The sequence below is a fragment of the Symphodus melops genome, assembly GCF_947650265.1.
Source record: "Symphodus melops genome assembly, chromosome: 16".
NCBI lineage: Eukaryota > Metazoa > Chordata > Actinopteri > Labriformes > Labridae > Symphodus > Symphodus melops.
In genome coordinates this window covers 984,805-1,007,586 of record NC_136706.1, presented here as the reverse complement: position 1 = coordinate 1,007,586, position 22,782 = coordinate 984,805, and the positions used below count along the sequence as shown (strand labels likewise).

The following is a 22,782-nucleotide window of genomic DNA, read 5'->3' as shown; positions in this document are numbered from 1 at the left end:
TTGTAAAAATCTCACAAGTTTGTTTTTCTGTCATCTCGTGGTGAATGAGAAGTGAGACCAAACGCCAGACAGCGTTGACTCAATCAATTGCAAATTGCCCAATCTGTCTGCTACCGCAAAACCATCTGATGATATGTGGCAAGGCTGAGATTTATTTACTCTGCTGGTTCTGTTTATTTGTTTGTTTGCGTTGTAAATGACCCAGGCATGCTCGAGCTTAGGTTCGCCCGAATATCTTCCGCTTTGTCGTCCCCAGACAGACAGACAGGCTGCGGGCTCCAGCCCCGCTTTTAGATAAGATTTTGTCAGCAGGAACCACATTGGACAGGATGTTTGTAGTTTGATCTTCAAATTGAGGAATAATGTTTTGCTTTTGTCAAACAGTAGTTGGCTTCCTGCAGAGTTCTTAAAGGTTCTAGCGCTTTAAGTTATTCTGGATCTAACTTAAATTCAAAGTAAGTAAGTAAAAAAAAAAAAAAAAAGCAGGATGTATTTCTCATTGTGTTGAAGAGCCATAAAATGTCTCCACTTGGGAATGGATGGGTATTTGTGCCAAAGGTCACAGTTTGAGATCACTCATTCACTGGTGCTTCAGTTTGTTGCACATTAGTTAGCTATTAATAGCTAGTTACACATTGCATGTGCTGGTTAATAGCTAGCGTGGCTGGAGTGAATCACTGATGAGTAAATGAAGGAGGCGGGAGCAAAAAAAAAAAGTTTTTTTTTTATTGACAATGTAAAGAAGTTAAAACGTGATTCTTCACAGTTCTTGTTTTGGATTAGTTTGAAGCTCATATGTCAGAATTTGGCCTTTAAATTGAATCTTTCATAAAACTTCAAAAGCATTTACAAACATATAAAGAGACATGTCGCTTACTTCTGCGTACTGGATGTTAAAGGTGGAGTCAGTAGCGATGCATCTTTGCATGTCTAAGAACAACATTCAAACTGGGCTCGTCTCCCTGCAGACTCAACGCCACCACATGCAGGATTTAAGTTTTATAATAAGACATTTATTGGAATAGAAAAGAGGATCATTTAAAGGCAAACTAATGGTTCGCTCACATAAGAATACAGCTTTTAAACTACTTCTTTTCTCCAAATGTTTTTATGGAATATTTCTTGTCTTTCTTACTAGGAAGGAAGTCGCATTAATGTTTTAACTTTATTAAAAAGTTATGACATTAAAGAACTGTAAATTAACTTTTGTCACTGCTCTTTCTTTCAAAACTGATCAAAATAAATAATCATAATTTCTGGTGTTTAGTAACATAAATGTGTTTTGTTTGCAGCTACAGTTGCGCACGCTCATTAATAAGTATTCCAAAGAAAACGTTCTGATTGGCTAATGATACTATGACGTCAGACGTAAACCCGAGGCAAAAAAAAAAAAAAAAAAAAAAGTCTCCAGTGCTGCTCACACCGTCTCTCCACCCGCTCCCAGGAAAACTGCTGTGAAAGTTTAGTGAGCGATCCGACGAAACCCATGAAAGAGACCGGACTACGGAGAGTTCTGGATCCGGACTTTAGTGGCTGTTTTCCCGTCTTTTCATTATAAGTCTGCGTTTCTTCAGAGACTTTCAAACTGGTGGGGGTTTTTTTATTTCAAGTCTCAGGGATTTCCTCTCATCTCGAAGTTCCCCAAGATGAACTTCGGTCCGGTGAACGGGAAACTTTCTGTAAGTTATTCCAACACTTCCTCACTTGTTTTAAAATGGATTCAACATTTTCACAACAACTACGGGCTTTTTTTTAAAGTGCAAACACAGTTTATTAATGCTAAAAAAAAGAAAGAAGAAGATTTGAGCTTATAAAGGACATCTACCGGACATTTCCTGAACTATTCGGGACGCAGAAATCAGTGCAGAGAGATGAGACAAGCACGCTCATTGTCCATGAAGAGCACGCGCACAGGAAGCTGTGAACACTGTGTTTATTTGTTGTTTATTATAAGAGTTTTTTTAAAAGCTTCTGTTTCTGATTTCTGTGCTCTGTAACTTTAACTACATGTGCTGTATCATTCACTAACCCCCCCCCCCCTCCTCCTTCTGCTCCTTAACATTACATCTACCATCTGTGTTGGACATCATGTGGTCATATTGTTCAGACATTCAGCATATGATGGCTCTGTCCCTAAAGGCTCTATTAATAAAGTGGAGGGAATATGCAACACTTAAACAGTTTCTGACTGCCTGGACATAATTGAAGTCATCACACACTTTAGAGTGTGTGTCAGGAAATGTCAGGAAAAAGAGTAAACAACCCAATATGTCATTTCTAATCCAATGGATGTAAAACTGTGTTTGTTCAGCAAAGAAAGCTGCACTTATGAGATCATGTTGATGCTTATCTATCTATCTATCTATCTATCTATCTATCTATCTATCTATCTATCTATCTATCTATCTATCTATCTATCTATCTATCTATCTATCTATCTATCTATCTATCCATCTATAATCTCTTCTGAATACAGTAAACATTGATTTGTTCTTCATTTGATCTCCTAAAATGCAAAAACTGGTTTTGAACATCAGAAACATCGAATTCAATTCTCCATTAAAAAAAATCTTAATGGAAACACTACAATAGCTAAAAGCGCTAATCTGACTTTTACAACAACAACAACAACAACAACAACAAACATAACAAACGATCATAATCAGATTCAGAAACAAATCCAGTCTCATTGTTCTCGTTTAGCGGGATAACTTGAACTCTCGAACACAGAGTTAGCTGCTCTAAAAACAGCGTAACTGTTGCTAGGCAACAAAAGCTGCAATAGCAAGGAAAGCAGGATTAAACTGATGTTGCTGTCTGCGTGCGGCCACTTTAACAGCAGGAGACATTTAAAGTGTGTGTGTTCAGTAAGAATAAAACATAAACACGTAGAAACGTCCAGGGCCCTGGAGTTAAACACAAACTAACAGATGTACAATCATTGATTTTCAACAACAGTCAAAATGACTGTGTAGGTAATTCTACTGTTGAATCATCTGAGTGATCTGATCGATGGTGAAAAAAGCCAAGAGTCACATTTTAGTTTCTTTATTGAAGCTGCAAAGTCTCTCCCAGTATTTTCCAGTCTTTCTTCCACTCTCAGACCTTCACAGAGACGCCTTTTCATTCCTCAGCCTGTTGTGTTTTTTTTTTCCAGCAGTGCAAGCGAGCACCAAAAACCTGCCACTATAATATGTATTCACTGCAGGGCCTTCTGCAAGTATAGACCCAGTGTATGAAAGGATCCATGTAAAGCTCGTTCTAGTAAAACTGGATCTGATATGAAAGAGTCATGTGAGTTAACATAAAGATCATCACTATGTTTAAACCCTGAATGTGTGTGTGTGTGTGTGTGTGCACGGTGCACGCGGCCTCATGTCCACTTCATGGCGGCTCTTGTGATGTTTTTTGTGTTGGTGCTAATAGCTTAGCATTCATTCAGAGCTTATGTCCAGATCATTTACAGGAGCTGAAATGAAAATATTATTTCAAAACAAATGAGATGAACATGGCAGCTTTAGTAAAGTGTGGGTTTCCAGCTGTTTAAACATCACTATCTTAAGGTGTAAGAAATGTGAGCTCATAATGACGGGCTGAGTAAAGCTTCTTTGGTTTCTTTTTTTCTTTTCTTTTTTTTAATGCAGTATTGCAGCATTTTCTAATTCAGCAGCTAGAATAAAAGTGCGATGTGCAGCTTGCGCCTGGAGTTTGTTTTCAGCGTTGTCTGATCTGTGTTTTAAGTCGTGCAGGGCGCCATTACACTGAAATCAGATTTACGTCTCCGGGTGGCAAAGTCAATGTTTATCTCTTCTGTAAACTCCGGTGCATTCTGCAGGCCTCCCTCCCCAGCAGGCCTTGTTGCTATGGGACTGTGAGGAAACTTCACCCCCCCCCCCCTCCCTCCTCCTCTTCCACCCCCTTTCCCCCTGTTCTAATCCCCCCTCCACACCCCTTGAAATTGCCGGAGTGTACGTGCCTGGCTGTCCAGTAAACTTCCTGTCTAGAGTACACAGATATGCTGATATTAGAGGCATCAGTTTACTTCAGAGAATTGTCATGCTTTATGCAAATGTACACGAGATTGTTATCTGTTGTTTTTTTTTTTTACTGTGCGACTGGGTGTGGGTTCACACAGGAAATATCCCTCAGTGTCTCTGAGGACAACGCAGACGAGGGCAGGAATGACATGTGGGACAAGTGGAGGTCAGATTGTGTCGCAGGGGACGGAGCAGCAGAGTTTCTCCTTCATACTGAAGCTTCTGCCTCGGTGACCATGTGAACAGTAATAACCCGGGCCTGTGGCTTACAGAGGTTTAACACAGACACTGAGTGATGCAATGCCATGCAAGCAGCCCACTGTGAGCTGCCAGGTGGATGTGGGAGCTCTGCTGAAAGAGTCAGGACCGGCTGATAAAACCAACCTGACCGGTGTAATCAAGGTGCACATCTGTCACTCTACGTACGGATGAATTGAACCAGCCAATCACAAAGCAGATTTTGTTACAGCAGCCAGTTAGCTACAAGCTGTCTTTCCCCCCGTCTGTGATGAAAATTCATGTTTTCTTATGAATCACTTAAACTCCTTCATGTAGTTTTCAAGCAGCGACAAAAACAGAATACATCCAAACAATTAAGCTTCTATCCAAAAGTAGCCGAGCTATTATTGGCCCGTCTCAGCTTCCAGCCCCGAGATAATCCTCAGGCTGCAGGAGCACGGATGAAGTCGATGATATTTACTTGAAACTGTTTATTATGAAGAACAGCCTTCAAAGTGTTTGGCTGGGAACGTTGGAGAACGTTCGACCTGTCCAGCGTCCTCAGGCCTCTGACATGTGAGACATAGAGACCTGTGCAGGAAACAAGTGGAGGTGTTTTCGCCCTGCTCTTGATGTTGTCGTGATTCACTCGCTCAAAGAGCTGCTGACTCACGGAGAGGGAGTGCCACCTGTTGAGGTGCAGCTTTCTCACGTCACGCATACCAACCGAGGCAAGTCAGCGCGCACACTTCAGGATCGAGATAAGTGGAGGGAATTTACCGTGTGTCGAACATCCCGAGGTAAACGTATTAACCTCACCCGGCCGGCTTCATGTTTTCAGATAGAAATAGCCACAAAGTCGCACAGCACGCTCCTTTTTCACTGGGAATGTGACGCTTCAGTACTCTCTCTCTCTCCCTCTCTCTCTCTCTCTCTCGCTCTCTCTCATGTGTACACAAGTCATCTGATGGGTCAGATCACATGAGTTAGAAGTTAACTGTCCTTTACGCTCTCAACACGAGGGGTGGACACTTTTAGCCGGAGGCTAGAAAGCTTCTCTCAGCTTCTCCTTTTTATACTTTTATTTAATTCTCTCTCTTTTCTTTTTTTTTTACTAGAATTACTTGAAGGAACCTGCTGAAGCCGTGTGCGTGTTTTTTCTTTTCGTTGACACTTTTTTTTCCTTCTGTTTCACACGTCACAGTGAGCTGAATGTGTGCAGGTTTTTGAAAGTGAGATGGAGAAAAAAACATCTATTTCTGAAAATGTCCCTGTGGGCTGTTAGAGCTTTAAAACACCCGTTGAATTGTATTCGACGGTTGATTATTACCAAAAAAAAAAATAATAATAATAATCGCCAGCTGATTAATGAGAATGACTGAGAATGTTTCCACAGTTAAAGACTTGAGAGGTTGGACAATAAATACCAAACCATGTTCGAGGTGTAACTTCTTAAATGTGAGGTTCACTGTTCTTCTAACCGTGCGTGCACATCCTGTCGAGCAAACGGCATTATGGGTAATCGACTCGTCGTTAAAAATGTCCCTCGATTTGTTCACATGGTCTGCTAACTTTTTTTTTTTTCTGTGAGTCCAAAAAAACCTCTCAGAGGAATCAACTGGTGATGTTTGCAAAAAAAAAAAGAAGAAGAAGCTGAGTCGAGATATGAATTTTAACGAGTCATGTTCTGTTTAAAAGAGGATTTCCATCACGCTAGTTTTCGGTACCTCAGATTTGCGACGGCGCTTCTATCCGCTAACTTCCTGCTTTCCTGGATGAATGAGCAGATTATAACAAAAGTTTTCAAGTCCAAAAACAAACCGGGCCTTTGTCCATGGAGCAGACTTGTGTTTACAAAGACATAAATCCAACACAAATTCCACCTATTGATGGCTATTTTATAGCTTGTTGACCTGCTCGCAGCTACATAGTCCACATTTTTTGCCGTGATGTGTTTATAGAGAAGGCTATAAACCGCCTGAGCTTCAAGGACTTTTTTTCCCCTTTACACAAAGACAGGCTTTAATGGAGCTAATGTGATTGTCTGCAGAGCGAGGTGATGGATTCCTGCACATACTTTAATCTATTAGTCATCCCTTCTTGCCCTTTTCCCTCCTGGATGTCTTGTGAGTCCCTGCTCGGCTTCTTTTTTCTGTGAAGGAAGCTAATCAGAATTTGAGACGGCTAAGTTGAAAGCCCACAGATCTCTAAATTTAATTTGTAGATTGACGTTGCAAATTCAAAGTCTCTGCTCATCCCTCAATAACAAGCTGTGTTGACTCACTGGCCTTTAGAAACCACAGAGACCACCTCGACCTCGCTACGCAAACACGTTGGGGAAAATATGTGTCACACACCGCCGCACCTGCGTACGACTCTGAAGCCCAAAAAACGTCAGCTGCACTCTCTCTCTTAGTCATCAAATCCATCGGCTCTTTTTCATGTGGTCGAATCCAGTTTGTGTTTGATCGTCAGCTTGTTGTTGCCGTGTCACATGGAGCGTCCAATCAGCTCCCCCCGTGTGCCTTTTAACTTTGCTTTTGTTGTTTTTGTTAAAGTCGAACAACTCGGACAATTCAGACTCGTTAGCCGTTAGCCGTGCATGCTAGCTCGTCCCTCTCCTCTCCACCTTGAAGATATGTCGCCTTTATTTTACACTTGATTTCTCATTTTTCAAGTCTGTTCTGATTTGTCAAGTTTCTATTTTAACCACGTGTGACACGTCGACTTCACATCAGTCATTTCCAGCGACGCGCGGCTGAGCGCCGAGCGTCAGAGAGGTCACGGATCTTTCATCATCGCGACTCCCTCTCTCTCTCTCTTCAGGTGAATGTCACCTAACCTGCCGGTGTCGCTCGTATCTGCTCGTGTTTTTGACTCGTCGCTGTGAGTTTAAAAATACCCACGCTGGCGGATGTGTTGTGAGTGCGACGCTTTGCTGGGCCTGCTCCGAGGCAGTTTGGAGCTGAACCCTGCGTGAAGCCTCGGTATTGTCTCGAGCTTCCTGTTGCTCCCTGAGAGGAGGGGGCAGCTGCTTTTCACACGCTCCCATGTGCATGTGCATGTCCTCTGTTGTGTGTGTGTGTGTGTGTGTGTGTGTCTTCTTCACTGTGTGTCTGCAGTTTGTGTGTCGCAACAATGCGGTTTTCACACTTTCCTGTCGAGCTGCTTTAACAATGACACGAGCGGCTCTCTCTTCACTCTGCATCACTCGGCTTCATGGAGATGAATGTCTCCCAGATCGGCTGATTTACTCCCAGTGTCAGACGTCTCTCTCTCTCTCTCTCTCTCGCCCTCTCTCTCGCCCTCTCTCAGACATACGCTGTGGTTGTACTTGTCTTCATCATCTAACACAGAGTGTCAGTGTAATTCATCACTCCCAGGAAGGAAAAGTTATGCATGATCACCCCCACCCCCCCCCTGACTCCAGGGAACGGCGGGCTTTATCTGTGGAGCAGAGAACATTCACTGTCCTGTCAAGGTCGGCCTGCAGGAATGTGAACGGTACAATACACAACAGCTTGAGGAAGATAAGGCAAACACAGCGGAGGATGGATCATATTAAATTAGCTCGGGTCAGAGTGAACTCGTCTTCGATGCTTTGGAGTCTCTCTGCTGTACTGGACATGATAAAGTAATGATATTATGGGGGGACGTCCGCTGTGGGACAGAGTTCCTGTGTTTTTGGTATCTCACAGTTACATGAGACAATCGGACGGTTATGAGGGAACAGAGAACGGATCCTATTGGTCGGATTTAACGACGAGCCAACAGGAAGATACTCGCCACACGGCGACCGTCTGCTCTGCTCGTAATCTGTCCAGGTGCTCTCGCTGGATTTGATCACAATCTGGGTTTTTGCTTTTGATTGATTGATTTTGTCTTTATTTGATGGATATTTGGACAGAGTTCGCTGAATGATATTTGATGAAGGAGCCACAGGTGGGATTCGAACCCGCTGAGGATTTAAGTCTCTGTACATGAGGCTAGCAAACCCGTCGCCCCCGACAACCTGAAGCTTCTACAATACAACGTTGTTTGTGTTTGCTTATCTCTCAGTGTGTAAAAACTCTGACACAAGCCGTGCATGCTATCAGTGGCAGCTGTGATGCAGACACCCCCCCCCCCCCTCCCCCCCTCGAGCTGCTCGTCTTTGTTGTGGTCTGTGGGAGGCTGTGACACGATAAAGAGTGAGCGTGTGGGAGACGACTCGTATGTGAATAATCCTTGACGCTGTCGTTCACCGTGTTCAGTCTTCAGATGTCACGAGGGGTAAAAACGCTTGTTTGACCTTCCAGCTGCTCATCTGATCACTGATAATCAAATCAACAGATTATCTTGTTTTTGATCAATCAACCAATCACAGGTCGCCCTCCAAGAGTCTGCAGTGCTTCCATCATTTCATACCAACTGAAAAAAGTCCAAAAATAAAACGAGCACGTTGTCTTTGTGCCTGTGATTTAGGGTCATTAACAAACATCGCTCGTCTAGGACTTCTGTTGCTGTTGCCGTGGCAACGACCTGTAAACAAAATCAATGTTGTTTTGAGTTTAGGTAGAATCTAATTCATGAAGCTTTAGATTGGGATGAGTGGAAAAAGGGTCTCGCTCGCTTCCAGGAGCCGGTTCTGCTCGGTCCCGACGTCTCAAGAGTTACGACGAGCTTCGTATCCGTCCCCGGCTGTGATCACGTGTGATCGCAGGAAGTGATCGTCTAACGAGCGAAGCGTGACGCGTCGCGGAGGGTGAATAACGAGGTGCACGGGGTCTTCCCTTTTATCAGTTTGCCTTGATTGGACTCATTTGCGGGATGTGAGACGAGGAGTCTCCCGCCTGTTGAGTGCTCGGCATCGCGGTCTCTCTGCCCATGTGTTTTATAATGGAGCTCACTGTAAGCGCCGCGGGCCTATAGAGTGATCACAGCCCTGTAAATGGCCCATTGATAACCCAGGTCAACTGAAAGGATGTCCTGTCATTTAGTCATAAATGCGTGCTCAGTGTGCACGGCTGAGCCAAGGCAGTGTGGAGGAAAAGTGGAGTTTTTAGAGGAAGTGGAGGAGGGGGGGGGGGCTACTGTTCTCAGATAAACAGAGGTTCACTCTTTATCAGATTGTAATTTTTTTATTAGTTTAACTTGCATCCTAAGCGAGCATGCATACACACGGGGAGCTGTGTTAAGCTAACGCTCTTGGGCTAAGCTAACGGCTGTGAAGTGGACTCAGCCACTTGGACACTTTTCAGGGATTGTGGCTTTTGGAGGGCTTTTCTGCGCTGAGGTTACACTCGCTCCGCTCCGCCTCCTCGCGTGGTCGTCGAGGTAGAACCAAGCCGCGTTGTGGCTGGCCGCCGTGTGTGCAGAACATTTCTGGCCTCTTGTAGTTCAGCCGCCTCAGGACACGACGGACACATGTTTGTTTTTCTCGTCTGTCAGCACCCGGTGTTTAAAATACCACAGAGCGGGATTCCCTCAGACTGACTCGACTGTGTTTATCACAAAATAAAACATGTTTGATTCCCACAGAAGTGATCAGGACCTCGTGTGTTTCCTGTCATAAGCTGGAGACTGAGGAGGTTCTGCTTCACATTTCTCCTGTTTCGTGTCCTTCATGTTGAAGTGGTGACTTCTCTTAGACTCACGATGCTTTGACTAAACGCGTTTCCTTTTTTCCCTCCATAATCAGCCTGAATGAATCTTCTTTATCAGACTCTTCCAAACGCGCTCAAAGAGAAGGTTTAACTTTATCATGTAAGCAGGTGACTGGAGGAGAGGGGGGGGGGGGGTTTAAGACCTCCGAGTCCTGGATCAGACAGAGCTGGTGTAAAACCAAAGAGGGTCTGAGAAACTCTGATAATGACCTGAAACACTTCCTGATCCCGTCCGAGGGGAGGGGGGGGGGGACGCCTCTTTAACTCTGTGCTCTGTGTATTTCATTGATTTAATCTGGGCGTGACGAGGGCCTAGCGGTTGTGTCACGTGGCCTCTGTACACGCAGATGAATGGATCTGTTCTCTGACCCCGTCCCCTTCGCCGCACGTCTTCCCCCGACTCTCTTCTCCCAGCGCTTCCTGTCGCTCCTGAGGTCGGCCGATTTTTAAGAAAAAAAAAAAAAGTTTGCAAAGCAGAGAAAAGTAAATAAAGTCCCGTGTTTACTCTGCTGGATGTTTGTCCAGGTGATGCAGAATGTCTGCAGCTTAAATAAAGTGCAGAGATTTGTTCTTCTTAAACCTTCAGATTTGTGTAGTTTGAGTTTTTGTTTTTTGTTTTTTCGGTTGATTTCCAGATGTTTTTGTGTCCTGTTGTTGGAAGAGAAGCGACGAGCAGACGCAGACATGTCTCAGGATCTTTGTACAGTACCCGAGCAGCATCGAGGCCGGCTGCACCTGGGAGGAGTGTTTTTTGAATCGCACACAAAGACAGGAAATGACGTCATCTCTGCGCCGTGCATGCATCATGGCTGTCAAAGAGACACCTGAGTTCTCACTTCTGATTGGCTGAGACACCTGGATAAATAAACTCTTGGACTTGAGCGTTGTCAGAGTGTTGAGTTTCCCCTCCGTGCTGAAAAGCGCTCAAGTTCTTTTTTCTTTTTTTTTTCTTTCCACCGTTTTTCTCTGCACATTTTTTCTCTCTCGCCTTTTCACACGGCCTTTTACTTCAACATCTCTCTGCACACCCCCCCCCCCCCCTCCTCAGCCTCAGCCTGGAGTCATACACATAGTGTATTCAAGTCTTAAGACTTAGCCTGTGTCATGCAAGCTGTTAGCCTCCCCCTTCCTCTCTCTCTCTCTCTCTCTCTCTCTCTCTCTCATTGAGTCTCCCTCCCTCTCGCTCCGCCGTCCCCTCCCTCCCCAGAATGTTTGGATAGATCTAAATGGTGTGATTGTGACTGCTCTGTCAGCCGTCTGCCCTCTCACGTCTGCCTCTCGCCGTCTTTGGAAAGTCTGACGTGAGCACAGGGAGAGGAAGAAGGGAAAAGGCAGAGTGAGTGAGAGGGCGAGAGAGAGAGAGAGAGAGGGGAAAGTTCTTTTGAACAACAAGGCATGGCGGCCCTCCAGAGAGCCACGTCTAGCGTCAGGAGTCAGCTCCAGCCTGTCCCTCCGTCTGTGCGCTCTCTCTCGCTCTTTATTCCACTAATTCTCCCACACGCTCTTTTTTTAGACCACCTATTCCCCGCTGAACGTCCCATCTTCAACTCGCTGGCTTCAATTTCTCACTTTGAATCGAACCCTCCTCCTCCTCCTCTCCACCCTAACCTGTTCCCTTTCTTTGCTGCTCTGGTTCAGAAAATGTAAAAAAAAGGCGAGGGCGGGGGCGGCAGACAAAACCTCAAAATCTAGGCCTCTCATTTAACCAGAAAGGTGTCGCGTTGCATTTGAGGCGCTTCGCGGCGGTGTCGCATGTCGCGGCATTCAAAGAGTCGGGCTTTAAGAATGTGGGTCATTTGAAGTAGAGGCACTAAAGTGTGTTGTTTGCCAGTGAATGGAGCCTTCTCACGTTGACACGGTGAAAAGCGTGTGAATAAACGCCAGCGCCCGAGGGCATCGCTAAAGTGTTCGGCTGTATTCTTCTCCTTACCTCCACCTGTACAGGCCTGTTATTATCCAGCACATGAATAGACTCCAGGAATCACATTTGATATGGGCAGCGGCCTCTTGTTAGCTAACGCACCTCTTGTTAGCTGACGCACCTCTTGTTAGCTAACGCACCTCTTGTTAGCTGACGCACCTCTTGTTAGTTAAGGCACCTCTTGTTAGCTAACGCACCTCTTGTTAGCTGACGCACCTCTTGTTAGCTAACGCACCTCTTGTGAGCTAACGCACCTCTTGTGAGCTAGCGCACCTCCTGTGAGCTGACGCACCTCTTGTGAGCTAGCGCACCTCCTGTGAGCTGACGCACCTCCTGTGAGCTAGCGCACCTCTTGTGAGCTAACGCACCTCTTGTTAGCTGACGCACCTCTTGTGAGCTGACGCACCTCTTGTGAGCTAGCGCACCTCCTGTGAGCTGACGCACCTCCTGTGAGCTGACGCACCTCTTGTGAGCTAGCGCACCTCTTGTGAGCTAACGCACCTCTTGTTAGCTGACGCACCTCTTGTTAGCTAACGCATCTTTTCTACTGCACCCACAGTCGCTGCTTTTTAAAGCAGTAATTAGGTTTGGTTGCCCACTGTGCTGCATGTGTAGTTCTGCATCCTACACACACACACACACACACACACACACACACACACACACACACACACTGTGCTGCTCTCCTGTAGTCCTGGCTCCTTTAATTGCTCTCTCACGGCAGATGTTCAGATCAGATGGTTCAAATTAAGTCGTAGATTGCTCACACAAGGTTTCCTATAAAGATAGACTCCCGTCTTTACTGTCTGCCTTCGAGCGACTTTGTGCTGCTGAATCTGTACACACACACACACACACACACACACACACACACACACACACACACACACACACAGACACACAAATGATGCTAATCCGTCTTTCTCAAACGTCCGTGATTCAGGTGCTGTTGGCCGCGCTGCTCGTCGGTCTGGTTTGTCAGGCGGCAGAACCTCCAGCCACTCAGTGGGCCAGCGATGAACACACAAACATCACCCTACGGCGCCCCAGAACATGTGTGGAAAATGAGCAGTACCTCCACCAGGGACTCTGCTGCCTCAACTGCCAGGCTGGTAAGAAAACCACATTTAAGCACAACATATACAATCATCAGTTATAGCATACGAGCCATGTGAGCTTCCTGGATCTCCAGGTTAGCTTGATAAGGTACCATGACCTCGCTCTGATCCAATACACTTAAATCTCCCCTTTACAGAGAGAATAAGGACGCTGGCTTTAAGCTAATAAAAAGCTAAAGGTAGCACAGTATCGATAGAAGTACAACTTAAACACCCCTGTCTCACTTTGCTTTTTATGAATTCATCTGTTCTTTCGACAAAATGTTGAACCCCGACCGACATGCGTACCTTCACTTACCCGGAGCACTGACCTCATTTCTTCGAGTACAAGCGAGTGCTCGTCAAAGCCGACGTTTAAAATGGCATTTTGTGTGAGAAAAGCTCGAGTCAAATGTCAAACCCAGAAACCCCTGAACTGTTTCCCAAATGACTTTTGCAAATAGTCCCTGCCCGCCCGCCTGCCTGCTCTGGAAAGAATGCGTGGAGGCAAATCGCGAGAGGAAAAACTTCAGGGTGAACAGAAATGTGAAGGAAAATGAAAAGTAGCAGCCTTAATAAAGAGTTTAGGAAGGCCGTAAAAATTTTTTATTTTAAGCTCAGAACATATTTGCCTGAAATGAAATAACTGAATTCTGCTGCCGGTTGATTCAATCACTGAATTTTCTGTTTTCAATTCAAAGAAATGTTTTCATTCAATTAGTCGTGTGTCACATTTACAGCATGGATTTACAGCTCTGGATGGGCACATATGCTGTGAAGCCTTTTTATCAAAGGGTTTCTCCTCCCTCGTGGACGAGTCTTCAGCGCGCACTCGGGTACACGACGCATGATCGACTTTACATTTACAACACATCGGAGAAGAACCCGGAGAAGATGGCCGCACACGTGCTGAGTCATGCCAGTCAGATACAGCCGTGACACTCGATGGCCGATCATCTTATCGATGAGATAAGATGATCCTTTATTCGTCTCTCAAGCGGAGACGTTTACAGTGTTACAGCAGCAAAGCAGGAAAAAAAATCACACAGTGCAAAAAAACAATTAAAATAGATAAAAAATAAAAGTGTAGAAAGAAACAAAAAAATGCATCAAAACAATAATTAAAGATAATATGCATCAATTAAAGAGCGAGAAACTAAGAGCTGTTTTTCTTTTTTGTCTCCTTTTGACAAAATCAGAGTGAGCTGGTTTACAGGAGATGATTTGTGGATCTGTGTCGTCTCTGCTCGGTCACTTCTCACCACATGCTTAAAAGCCGTCGTAAATACTTAATTGTATGAAATGTTAGCTCCTTGCGTCTTCGTGTCAGAAGTGTGTTTTTGTTTTGTTTAGAAAGGCAAAGTGTGATTTGGCTGCGTGCACAATGACGGCACTTCATCCCCAGTTTAAACTATCAGCCGCCTCAGAGATGTTCCTGTTCTCTACGGGCTCTGTCATCGGAGGGGAATCCACGCCGTTTGATTCACTGCATGTGTGAAATAACACTCGAGGAACTCAGATAACTTCCCCATCCTTGACTCCTTCACTCCTTCACCTCGCTGTGAAATGTAGAAAGCGTGCTGTTCTGCACTTGAATCAGAGGTCAGCTGATGTGTTTTTAAAAGCGTGACGCAGCCGTGTTATCTCCGACTCTGGCATGTCCTGTGCAAACATCCGCCGTCAACAGGAAGCACGTCGCCTTGACAACACGTTTACAGGACGTCAGCTTGTGTTTTGTGTTTTTATTCGCAGGAACGTTTGTGCAGAAAGGATGTGAGCGCGACCAGGAGGTGGGGACGTGCAGCGAGTGCGAGCACGGACAGACGTACACCGAGCACTCCAACGGGATGAACCGCTGTCTGCCCTGCACGCACTGTCGCTCAGGTAACGGCGATGACCTCGTTCAAGTGATGTTGCACGTAATCGGGTTTCTCCCGCCTTCGTTTTATTTTAAGGGCAGCGGTAGATGAATCTGTAGGGAAGAAAAGGGTCGCTGGTTCAAATCCCAGTGTGGAGGGCGGGGAAAATATGGCAGTTGGTCTGGTAGCTGGAGAGGTGCGAGGTCACTTCCTGTTTACTGTCACACACCTGTGCAGCAGCCCCACTAATGCACGTCAACACCAAGCTTTAATGAAATAGTAAAAAAGTGTCTGTAAAGAAGCTAAATGAATGAATAATAAGCAGCTGGGTCACGTGGAGCGCTCAGTGAAAGTCGATCCGTTCGTGTCCTCTGAGATCCACGGGTGAAAAAGTGATCTTATGATGTTACACGGAGCAGCAGGGTGTGTCTTTGTTGTTTTTGTTTGGCGGGGATGAATGCGAGCGTGTTAGCCGTCTCCTGAGACCCGCTCGCGTCTCTGTCCTCCTACCTGTGCTGAGCTGGGTGTGTCCGCGTCTCGTTGTCTGTCCCACACTGGGAGTCTTTGTGTGGGCTGAAAGGCTGCAGCCGCACAACAGAGACTACGGTTACACGGGATGTGTCTCTGTGCTGCTTTAAGCTCCAGCTTTGTGTTTTTATGACTCGCTTTTTGTGCCCTTTTTTATTTTAGAGACGTGACGAGTCAGAGATCAGGGAGAGAGAGTCACGACAGGTCGGGTTCAAACCCCGAGGACGTACGCCTCTGTACAACGGGGGCACACAGAGTAACCACTAGTCCTCCAGTGGCCCACACACACACACACACACACACACACACACACACACTCTCTCTCTCTCTCTCTCTCTCGCGCTAACTTCACTTCTCCATTAAGTTTCGCCTTCAATCTGAGAGAGAGAGGGGGGGGTGCAAGAGAGAGGGTGCATGAGAGAGAGAGAGAGAATGTGGAGCTCCTGGTGTGTGTGTGTGTGTGTGTGTGTGTGTGTGTGTGTGTGTGTGTGTGTGTGTGTGTGTGTGTGTGTGTGTGTGTGTGTGTGTGTGTGTGTGTGTGTGTGTGTGTGTGTGTGGCTTCCTGCTGTGCCGTGCTTCTGCAACCCTGAATATCACGCCGCCTCAAACGGGACGTCAGGGAGACTTTGGCGTGAAGCCCAGCTGTGTGATGTCATCATGTAACGCATAAAAACACGACGTTGTTATGAAAACTGTTCTAATTTAGCGTATTATTATTATTATTATTATTATTGTGTAAAGACAGTTTTCCTCTCTGCACATATTGAAACTTGATTGACTGAATAAAGAGTGATGGTAACTGGCAGGTTCGGCTCTCTTTCACATCCACTGTAACACACACACACACACACACACACACACACACACAAACACACACACACAAAACACACACAAAACACCTGCCAATTAGATGGAAAATAACATAATCAAGAAATGATAGTGTGTAAGTGAAAGCGCCAGCTGGCTGCGTGACGAGGGCGTGTTGACATGTTGCACGCCTCTCGCCCTCCTCACTGTTTTCTTCATGGCAGCGCCGGTTCACCCTGACTCACATCCTCGCCTCACATTTCAATCAGCACACGGCGTGATTACGCAACAACAACAAAATCAAAGTCGGGAGGAGGAGGAAGAGATTCATGTCACGCTGCTTTAAGAGTTCGACAAACTAAATCTCGCCGAAGGTTTGAGCGAGGCGGGGAGTCGTCGACGGCGTGACTCAAGATTTCTCGCGCGATACGACGAACAGAAAATGTGAAAAAAGGAACATTTGCAGCGAAACAATGTCCGAACAAAGACGGCTTTGTTTTAATCTCTCTGCACATATTCTCCTCTCAGGCTTTTTTAAAACACATTGTAGGAACAGACCATCAAACATCATAAACATTTTTTTTTTTTTTTTTACGAGATGTTATCACAGTTAATCAGTTTGTGTGCGACTCGGAGCTGCAGAGCGGATGACAAACAGGGCCGTAAATCAAATTGTTCTCTGCTGTCTTCATCTTCCATAATGAAGAGTTGAAAAAGCCCCCGAGAGGAAACGAATGCACGTTGGGGAAAAAACGCCATTTCAATTTGATTGTTACATATCATATAATGAAAATGGCGGGTGCCTTGAAACCGCATCCTGCAGCAGGTTTCCTTCAGTCATGAAGTCGATATCTGACAGATTGCTCCTTTTTTAAATAAGACAAATGAGAGTAAAGTCATTTAAAAATAGACAGAAGCATAGTTCACGATCCTGCCTGGAGACAAACACGTGTTTATATCTATACTATCTCGTTACCTCCAGCCGTCGGGCCGCTCTATTAATAGATGGAGTTGAAGACAGCAGAAGCTGCAGCTGTGATTGTTGAGTTGAGAGCGGGACACGCGGCGTGTTGGGATGAGAGGAGACGATGAATCTCGTCGACACACCTGCTGAAGTGCGATGACTCACTGTGGACTCTGGATCTCAGGCGAGGCTGAGGTGATGTTTCTCTCACCTGTGGAAAGGTTGACGATGATGTCATTCAGTCATAAATTATCAGAAAGACCTGGAAGCTTCTAGACGAAGTTCAGGTGACTTCATTCGACGAATGGAAGAGCTGTGCTGGAGAAAGTTTTTAGATTGTATGAAATTTGAAATAAGTGTTTGGTGTGTTTTTTTCTACTTATTAACTTGGAATTTATCATTAATTCGTAATTGGACAGAACATCAACACATTTCTTGTTTCTGTTTTTTTTTTTTTTTTTTTTAAGTTATGGGCAGGTAAAAATAAGATGTATTCTTCTACCTGCTCCTTTCCAAACATGATTGGATTTATTTATTGATTATTACTTCCTGTTTTCCTGTGAACGTCATATATGTGTTGGCATGTTCGGAAGAAATAAATAAAATGACGAAAATTCTCGAAAATTCTCTTTTTTTTTATTTTTTATTTTGGGCATTTTTCAAGCCTTTATTGTGAAGGAGGACAGTGGATAGGGTAGGAAATCAGGGAGAGAGAGTGGGGACAGACGCCACGGGCCGGACGTGAACCCGGGCCGGACGTGAACCCGGGCCACCGGCATGAGGACTATAGCCTCCATACATGGGATCGCCACGGCGACCCCACGCCACTTTTCTCTTAGCTGTTCGGACATTTTACAAATCTCTCTTTCTCTCTCTCTCTCTCTCTCTCTCTCTCTCTCTCTCTCATCATCATCCACAGATGAGATCAAAACGGAGTCCTGCACCACCACGACAGACACCCGGTGTCAGTGCAGACCAGGAACCTTCTGTGTCCCGGAGCAGGCCTGCGAAGTCTGCAAGCGCTGCGCCAAGTACGTCTCACTGTCCACTTCCTTTCCCAGCTGTCACTTCTGCTGCCGCGTCGTGTCATCACTTCCTGTTCGACTGTTAACGTTCATGTCCTCTCTGTGAAACCTCCAGGTGTAAGCCGGGGGAGGAGGAGGTCAAGAAGTGCACTCCTTTCTCCAACACAGAGTGTCGCAAACACAATCCGTCCCCGACTCAAACCTCCCCGGTCCTCACCACGCCGGCGCCCACTTCTCCTCAAGACATCGGTAACTTCCCCTCCACTGTTTCACCGATGGGAAAGATATTTTAAACCTATAGATTTTCACTGATTCATTGAATTCCTCTCCCTCCCAGTCCTTCCTCTTTGCATTTCCATCGTCATCTTCATCGTCTTCCTGATTATCGGCCTGGCCGTGTGGTGGTTCTTCGTCAAGCAGCGGTCATGTGAAACACCATGTGAGTTGCTTTCTGCACATTTGAAATGCTCATCTGCTCATTAAGAATCCCCCCCCCCCTCCCTCACCCCCCCTCCCCCCCTCTAATGCTGTTTGTGTGCTTTCAAACAGGTCTGAAGCGCAGATGTGAGTCCAGTGAAATCGTGAAGATTCCCATCGTAAGTTGTTGTTGTGAAGGCTTCGTAATCCATCGGTCTCGGGTGTCGGCAGATAATCTGCGGCACGGTGTCTCACTCCGCTTGTGTCTGTTGTCAGGACGAGAGCGGATCCACGGCGGAAGAGAGGCAGAACAATCAGAACGCCGGCCTGGAGGGGGAGGGGGAGGGCGAGGGGGAGGAGCCACGCCCCCTGGAGGGGGAGGGGGAGGGCGAGGGGGAGGAGCCACGCCCAGAGTCCCGGCCCCTGCTGCAGGAGACTCAGTCCGGGTTGAGTAAGGCGTCCCCTCCTCTGGAGGACGAGGACCGAGGACTCGGAGACAGTTTACCCAACACCACCAGCTCCTCTCAGACCAGCCTGTCGGCCCTGCCCACAGCTGCCTCCTCTGGTAACACCCCCCACGAGAGCCCGTCCGCCGTCAGACCGCCCCCTGCAGACATGGTGAGGAACTACACCAAACAGACTCTCCCGTCCTGCTCGTCGTGTAACGACCCCGACGTTAACGCTTCCTGTGTTTGTCTTCCTCTCGTGCTGCAGGACGATCCTCTGCGACATCGACTGCTGCCTCTTCTCGGTAAGGATTTCCCGCCGTGGGATTCCCGCTCGCCCCGCTCTCTCTGCCAGAACCTCTCCCTTTGCTAATTTCATGAAGTTTTCACGCCACTTGATGTTTCCCTCCCTAGAGAGGCCGCTCCGCTAACCACAAGCGAGCAGCGCCCGTTACTCTGCACAGTTCACGTCGGTCCACGGGGGAAATCAAATCAACAGCAGTCACCCACATCTCAGATTAGCTGCTTGATAGGTTAATAATCTCATGACAGTCAGACCCGGCGCCTTGAGGAACATGTTGTCCAATCTGTGTTTTAATCATGATCAAGAAAAAAGACAATCTGACTGGAGCCGTGTGTTTGATCCCTTTTTATTGAATTCCTCCACCCTGTGAGCGCAGCCTGAAGGGAACCGATTATTTTAATACACATTCAGGGGCGCTGTGTTTACTGTATCATGGGAACAAACGCTGCATTAGTGTGTTAATAATGCGTTAAGTATTCCCGGCCCATCATTGAGGATTCACGTGGATCCATTCGAGGTCTTATACAAAATATTAAACGAGATGTTGTTTAACATTAAGAGGTCCAAATATTCTCTCAGATCTCGTGACCTATAGTGACCTTTTTATCTGCTCGGTTTTTTACGTTTGACTTCCTGTTTTATTTTGAAGAAATGTTCAGGTTGGCGCTGAAACAAACACGCTTGTTAAACTAATTTAAACCAAAGAACGAAGCTGCAGTTCAGATGTTTCCCTCCAAACACGCTCAACACGCGTGTAGCTTGATGTCTTAGTTTGATCTACTTTAATATGAAAAAAGAATTCGAGCTGTCGTCTCATCGTCGGATCTTTAATCGGTGCATTTCTGTTTTCTTTTTCCAGCTTCGGAAAAATCCCTGAAGAAGAGCTTCGATCTGTTCGACGAGTACCTGGATGTTCGGATCCACAACAAGTTCTTCAGATCCATCGGGGTCAGCGACAACCACATCCGGATCGCGGAGAGCGGCCCCGCCGCCGACAAGGTGTACGAACTTCTGAAGAACTGGATGCAGAGGCGGGGCCTGAAGGCCGACATCAACGACCTGCTGGACGCTCTGCTCGGTATGGACCAGCGGCGCTCGGCCGAGAGCATCGCCTCGGCCGCCCTGCAGAAAGGCTTCTACAAGCACGCAGACGCTCCCTGAGGGGGCCGACGGAGGAAACGCAAAGTACTCAATGCGGGACGAGCACACGTGTCTGATGAACAGGCTTACCTCTCTGCGGCCGAGCGGCCATGTTTTCAGAAGCCAGTAGTTCTTTAAAGAAACACACAAAAAGGGGAACGCCGAGCAGGATTTCTCCGAGCTCTTTAGGAGGTCGACTACTTGCCAAACGTGGCGGTGTAAAAAAAAAAGAAGAATGAAGACTAATTATGACACACACACACACACACACACAAAGAGCACAATCACATGAAGGTGTCCTAATGCAGTGAACAGCTGCGTCTTGAAGCTAACGAAGCTACATGCAGCCAAATACTGAAAGCTCAGACGTCTCCGGGGCGCGTGTCCCTCATCTGGTCGTGTCCCCAGATCCTTCACACGCCAACCCGGAGACAACAATATACACTGGTTTGTAGGAGTGGCATTAGATATGTCACAAATACTGGTGCACTGACCTCTGGCACATGTAGGATATGAAACTACAGTCATGCTTTAGTTGTTGTCGAAATGTTTCTGAAAGACATTTTTCCCGACTGATTGAAAGGAAAGCGGTCAAAGTCTCGCCTCACTAATCATAAACTTTACCTCTTTAGTGCCATTCGAACATCTAATAGAAGTCGATCATGATTTTAATGATGTCAAGAAGCGTAGTGGTCAAAAAAATAAAATAAAATAAAGTGTTCACTCTTCTGAGTTTCACCAGTTAAGCCTTCATTCCACCAGATGCACGTTCGGTCCGTCCCCGTCCTCCGTTACGCCGGACAGGTTTCACGGCGGATCAATTAACCGACGCGCGGGACAGGAAGTCAGACACCGGAAATTAAAAAAATCCGCTTTATTTTCACAGTAAAACTCTTTAAGTTTTTACGGTTCAGATCGAGAGCAGATGTGTTTGTGTTTTATAAAGCAGCCGTCGTTTTATCTGTCCGTGTCGTGAAGTGATCGAGTGCGTCTGGTGGAAGTTAACTGTTCACACTTCAGCATCAAGTTCCGTCGTATTTCCAGCTTACTTCAAGGTCATTTTTTATTTATTGTCATATTTATTGTTATGATTAATAATTAACTCTCATTATTTATACCTTTTTTTTTTTTTTGGCCCAAAACAAAACAAAACAAAAACCCTGCAAGGAGAAAAAAAGAAGAAGCGCCTCAGGGTGACGTGACTGACATCCAATCATCGTTCGAGGCTTGAAACCTTTGAACGACTGAACTCTTGTTTCCACACTGTCAATGTAACGCGTGGCGTTGGGGTCACCGTGTTCGAAGCTTTCCTCGTGTTAAATGCAGAATCTGTCCGTTTGAAATCAAAGTTAAAGATGACGTCCACGTGACCGAGAGGAGGATTTACCTCCTCATCTATTTAACCCGGAGACCCGTTTGTCTCTGTTAGACTCTGACGAGATGAAGGAAATCAATTTTCTGGATTTAAATAAATAAGAATAGGCTCATATGTGTTCTCCTTATCTTGGCCCTGTGTACATAAAAGAAGCCTCACGGAGTGTGTGTGTGTACGCTGCAGCGTGGTGAGGAGGAATAAAGCACAAAGCGGATCATTTTGTGCCCTTTTCCGATTGTTTTGCCCGTTTTTTTCCTTCCTGTACATAAAGCACAGAGTTACAGAGTTATATATAATTGCTGAAGAATGATGCAACAGTGCCGGCACTGCCATCTACTGACAGACAATGAGAATACAGCCTTGCATCAGTTTCTCACCTTCCTCCTTACTCACTGAACCTTTTCTAAACCGTCACACTTTCTTCTGCATGTTTCTTCACTTTACCTCTTTTTTTTTTCTTTTTTTTATCATTTTCTGAGTTTTAACTTTTACAGATTTCATTACAAGTCCTGAGCTGTTCAATTAACCTGTTACTTTTGTATAAATGTTCTGCTCAGCGCTGCCTTGAAGCCCCTCCCCCTTTTAGTTATTGTTTGCTTGTCATGGATTTCATGGATATAAATTATGCAAATATGTCAAAGCTGTTTTTATGTACATTTACAATAAATGTTTTGTACAGATCGCTGTGGTCAGAGTCTTCCTCCTGATGCAACTCGGACGTAGCCGAGTAAGTACATCTTAACTTTTTCCTTCTTTCCAAGTCGGAATTTCCAACTTCCGAGACCAAGTGCCAGCTAAAGTCACCTGCTGCGCTCTCATTGGCTGGAGGAATCGCGCCACCGCCCCGTCCAGAAACAACCCGAGTCGACCCGAACAGTAAAGTCCAGTCAGAGGTACAAGCACACACATGTACGGAGGCCCAGGAGGGACAATCAGCTTCACCTGAGGAGAAGTCTGTGTTTTATTTCTCTCTCTTTAACAAACTCAAACTTTTGTGC

General features: G+C 45.9%; 1 protein-coding gene across 1 annotated transcript; it reads left to right on the top strand.

Moving 5' to 3' along the window:
* Positions 1 to 1,267: 1,267 nt before the first annotated feature.
* Positions 1,268 to 22,465, top strand: tnfrsfa (tumor necrosis factor receptor superfamily, member a). Its single transcript, XM_079365061.1, has 11 exons — positions 1,268 to 1,679; positions 12,766 to 12,934; positions 14,672 to 14,803; positions 17,997 to 18,108; positions 18,218 to 18,351; positions 18,440 to 18,541; positions 18,652 to 18,698; positions 18,796 to 18,866; positions 18,915 to 19,137; positions 19,234 to 19,270; positions 20,129 to 22,465. The coding sequence occupies exons 1-11, from the start codon at positions 1,647 to 1,649 to the stop codon at positions 20,428 to 20,430; spliced, it is 1,362 nt and encodes a 453-aa protein (XP_079221187.1). The 5' UTR covers positions 1,268 to 1,646; the 3' UTR covers positions 20,431 to 22,465.
* Positions 22,466 to 22,782: the final 317 nt, after the last annotated feature.

Bases quoted from the DNA above. Each gene is read 5' to 3' on its own strand.
- tnfrsfa (XM_079365061.1), top strand. From the start codon at position 1,647: ATGAACTTCGGTCCGGTGAACGGGAAACTTTCT. The intron at 18,109-18,217 runs GTACGTCTCACT...TGAAACCTCCAG, and splicing joins GTCTGCAAGCGCTGCGCCAA to GTGTAAGCCGGGGGAGGAGG. The intron at 18,699-18,795 runs GTAAGTTGTTGT...GTCTGTTGTCAG, and splicing joins AAATCGTGAAGATTCCCATC to GACGAGAGCGGATCCACGGC.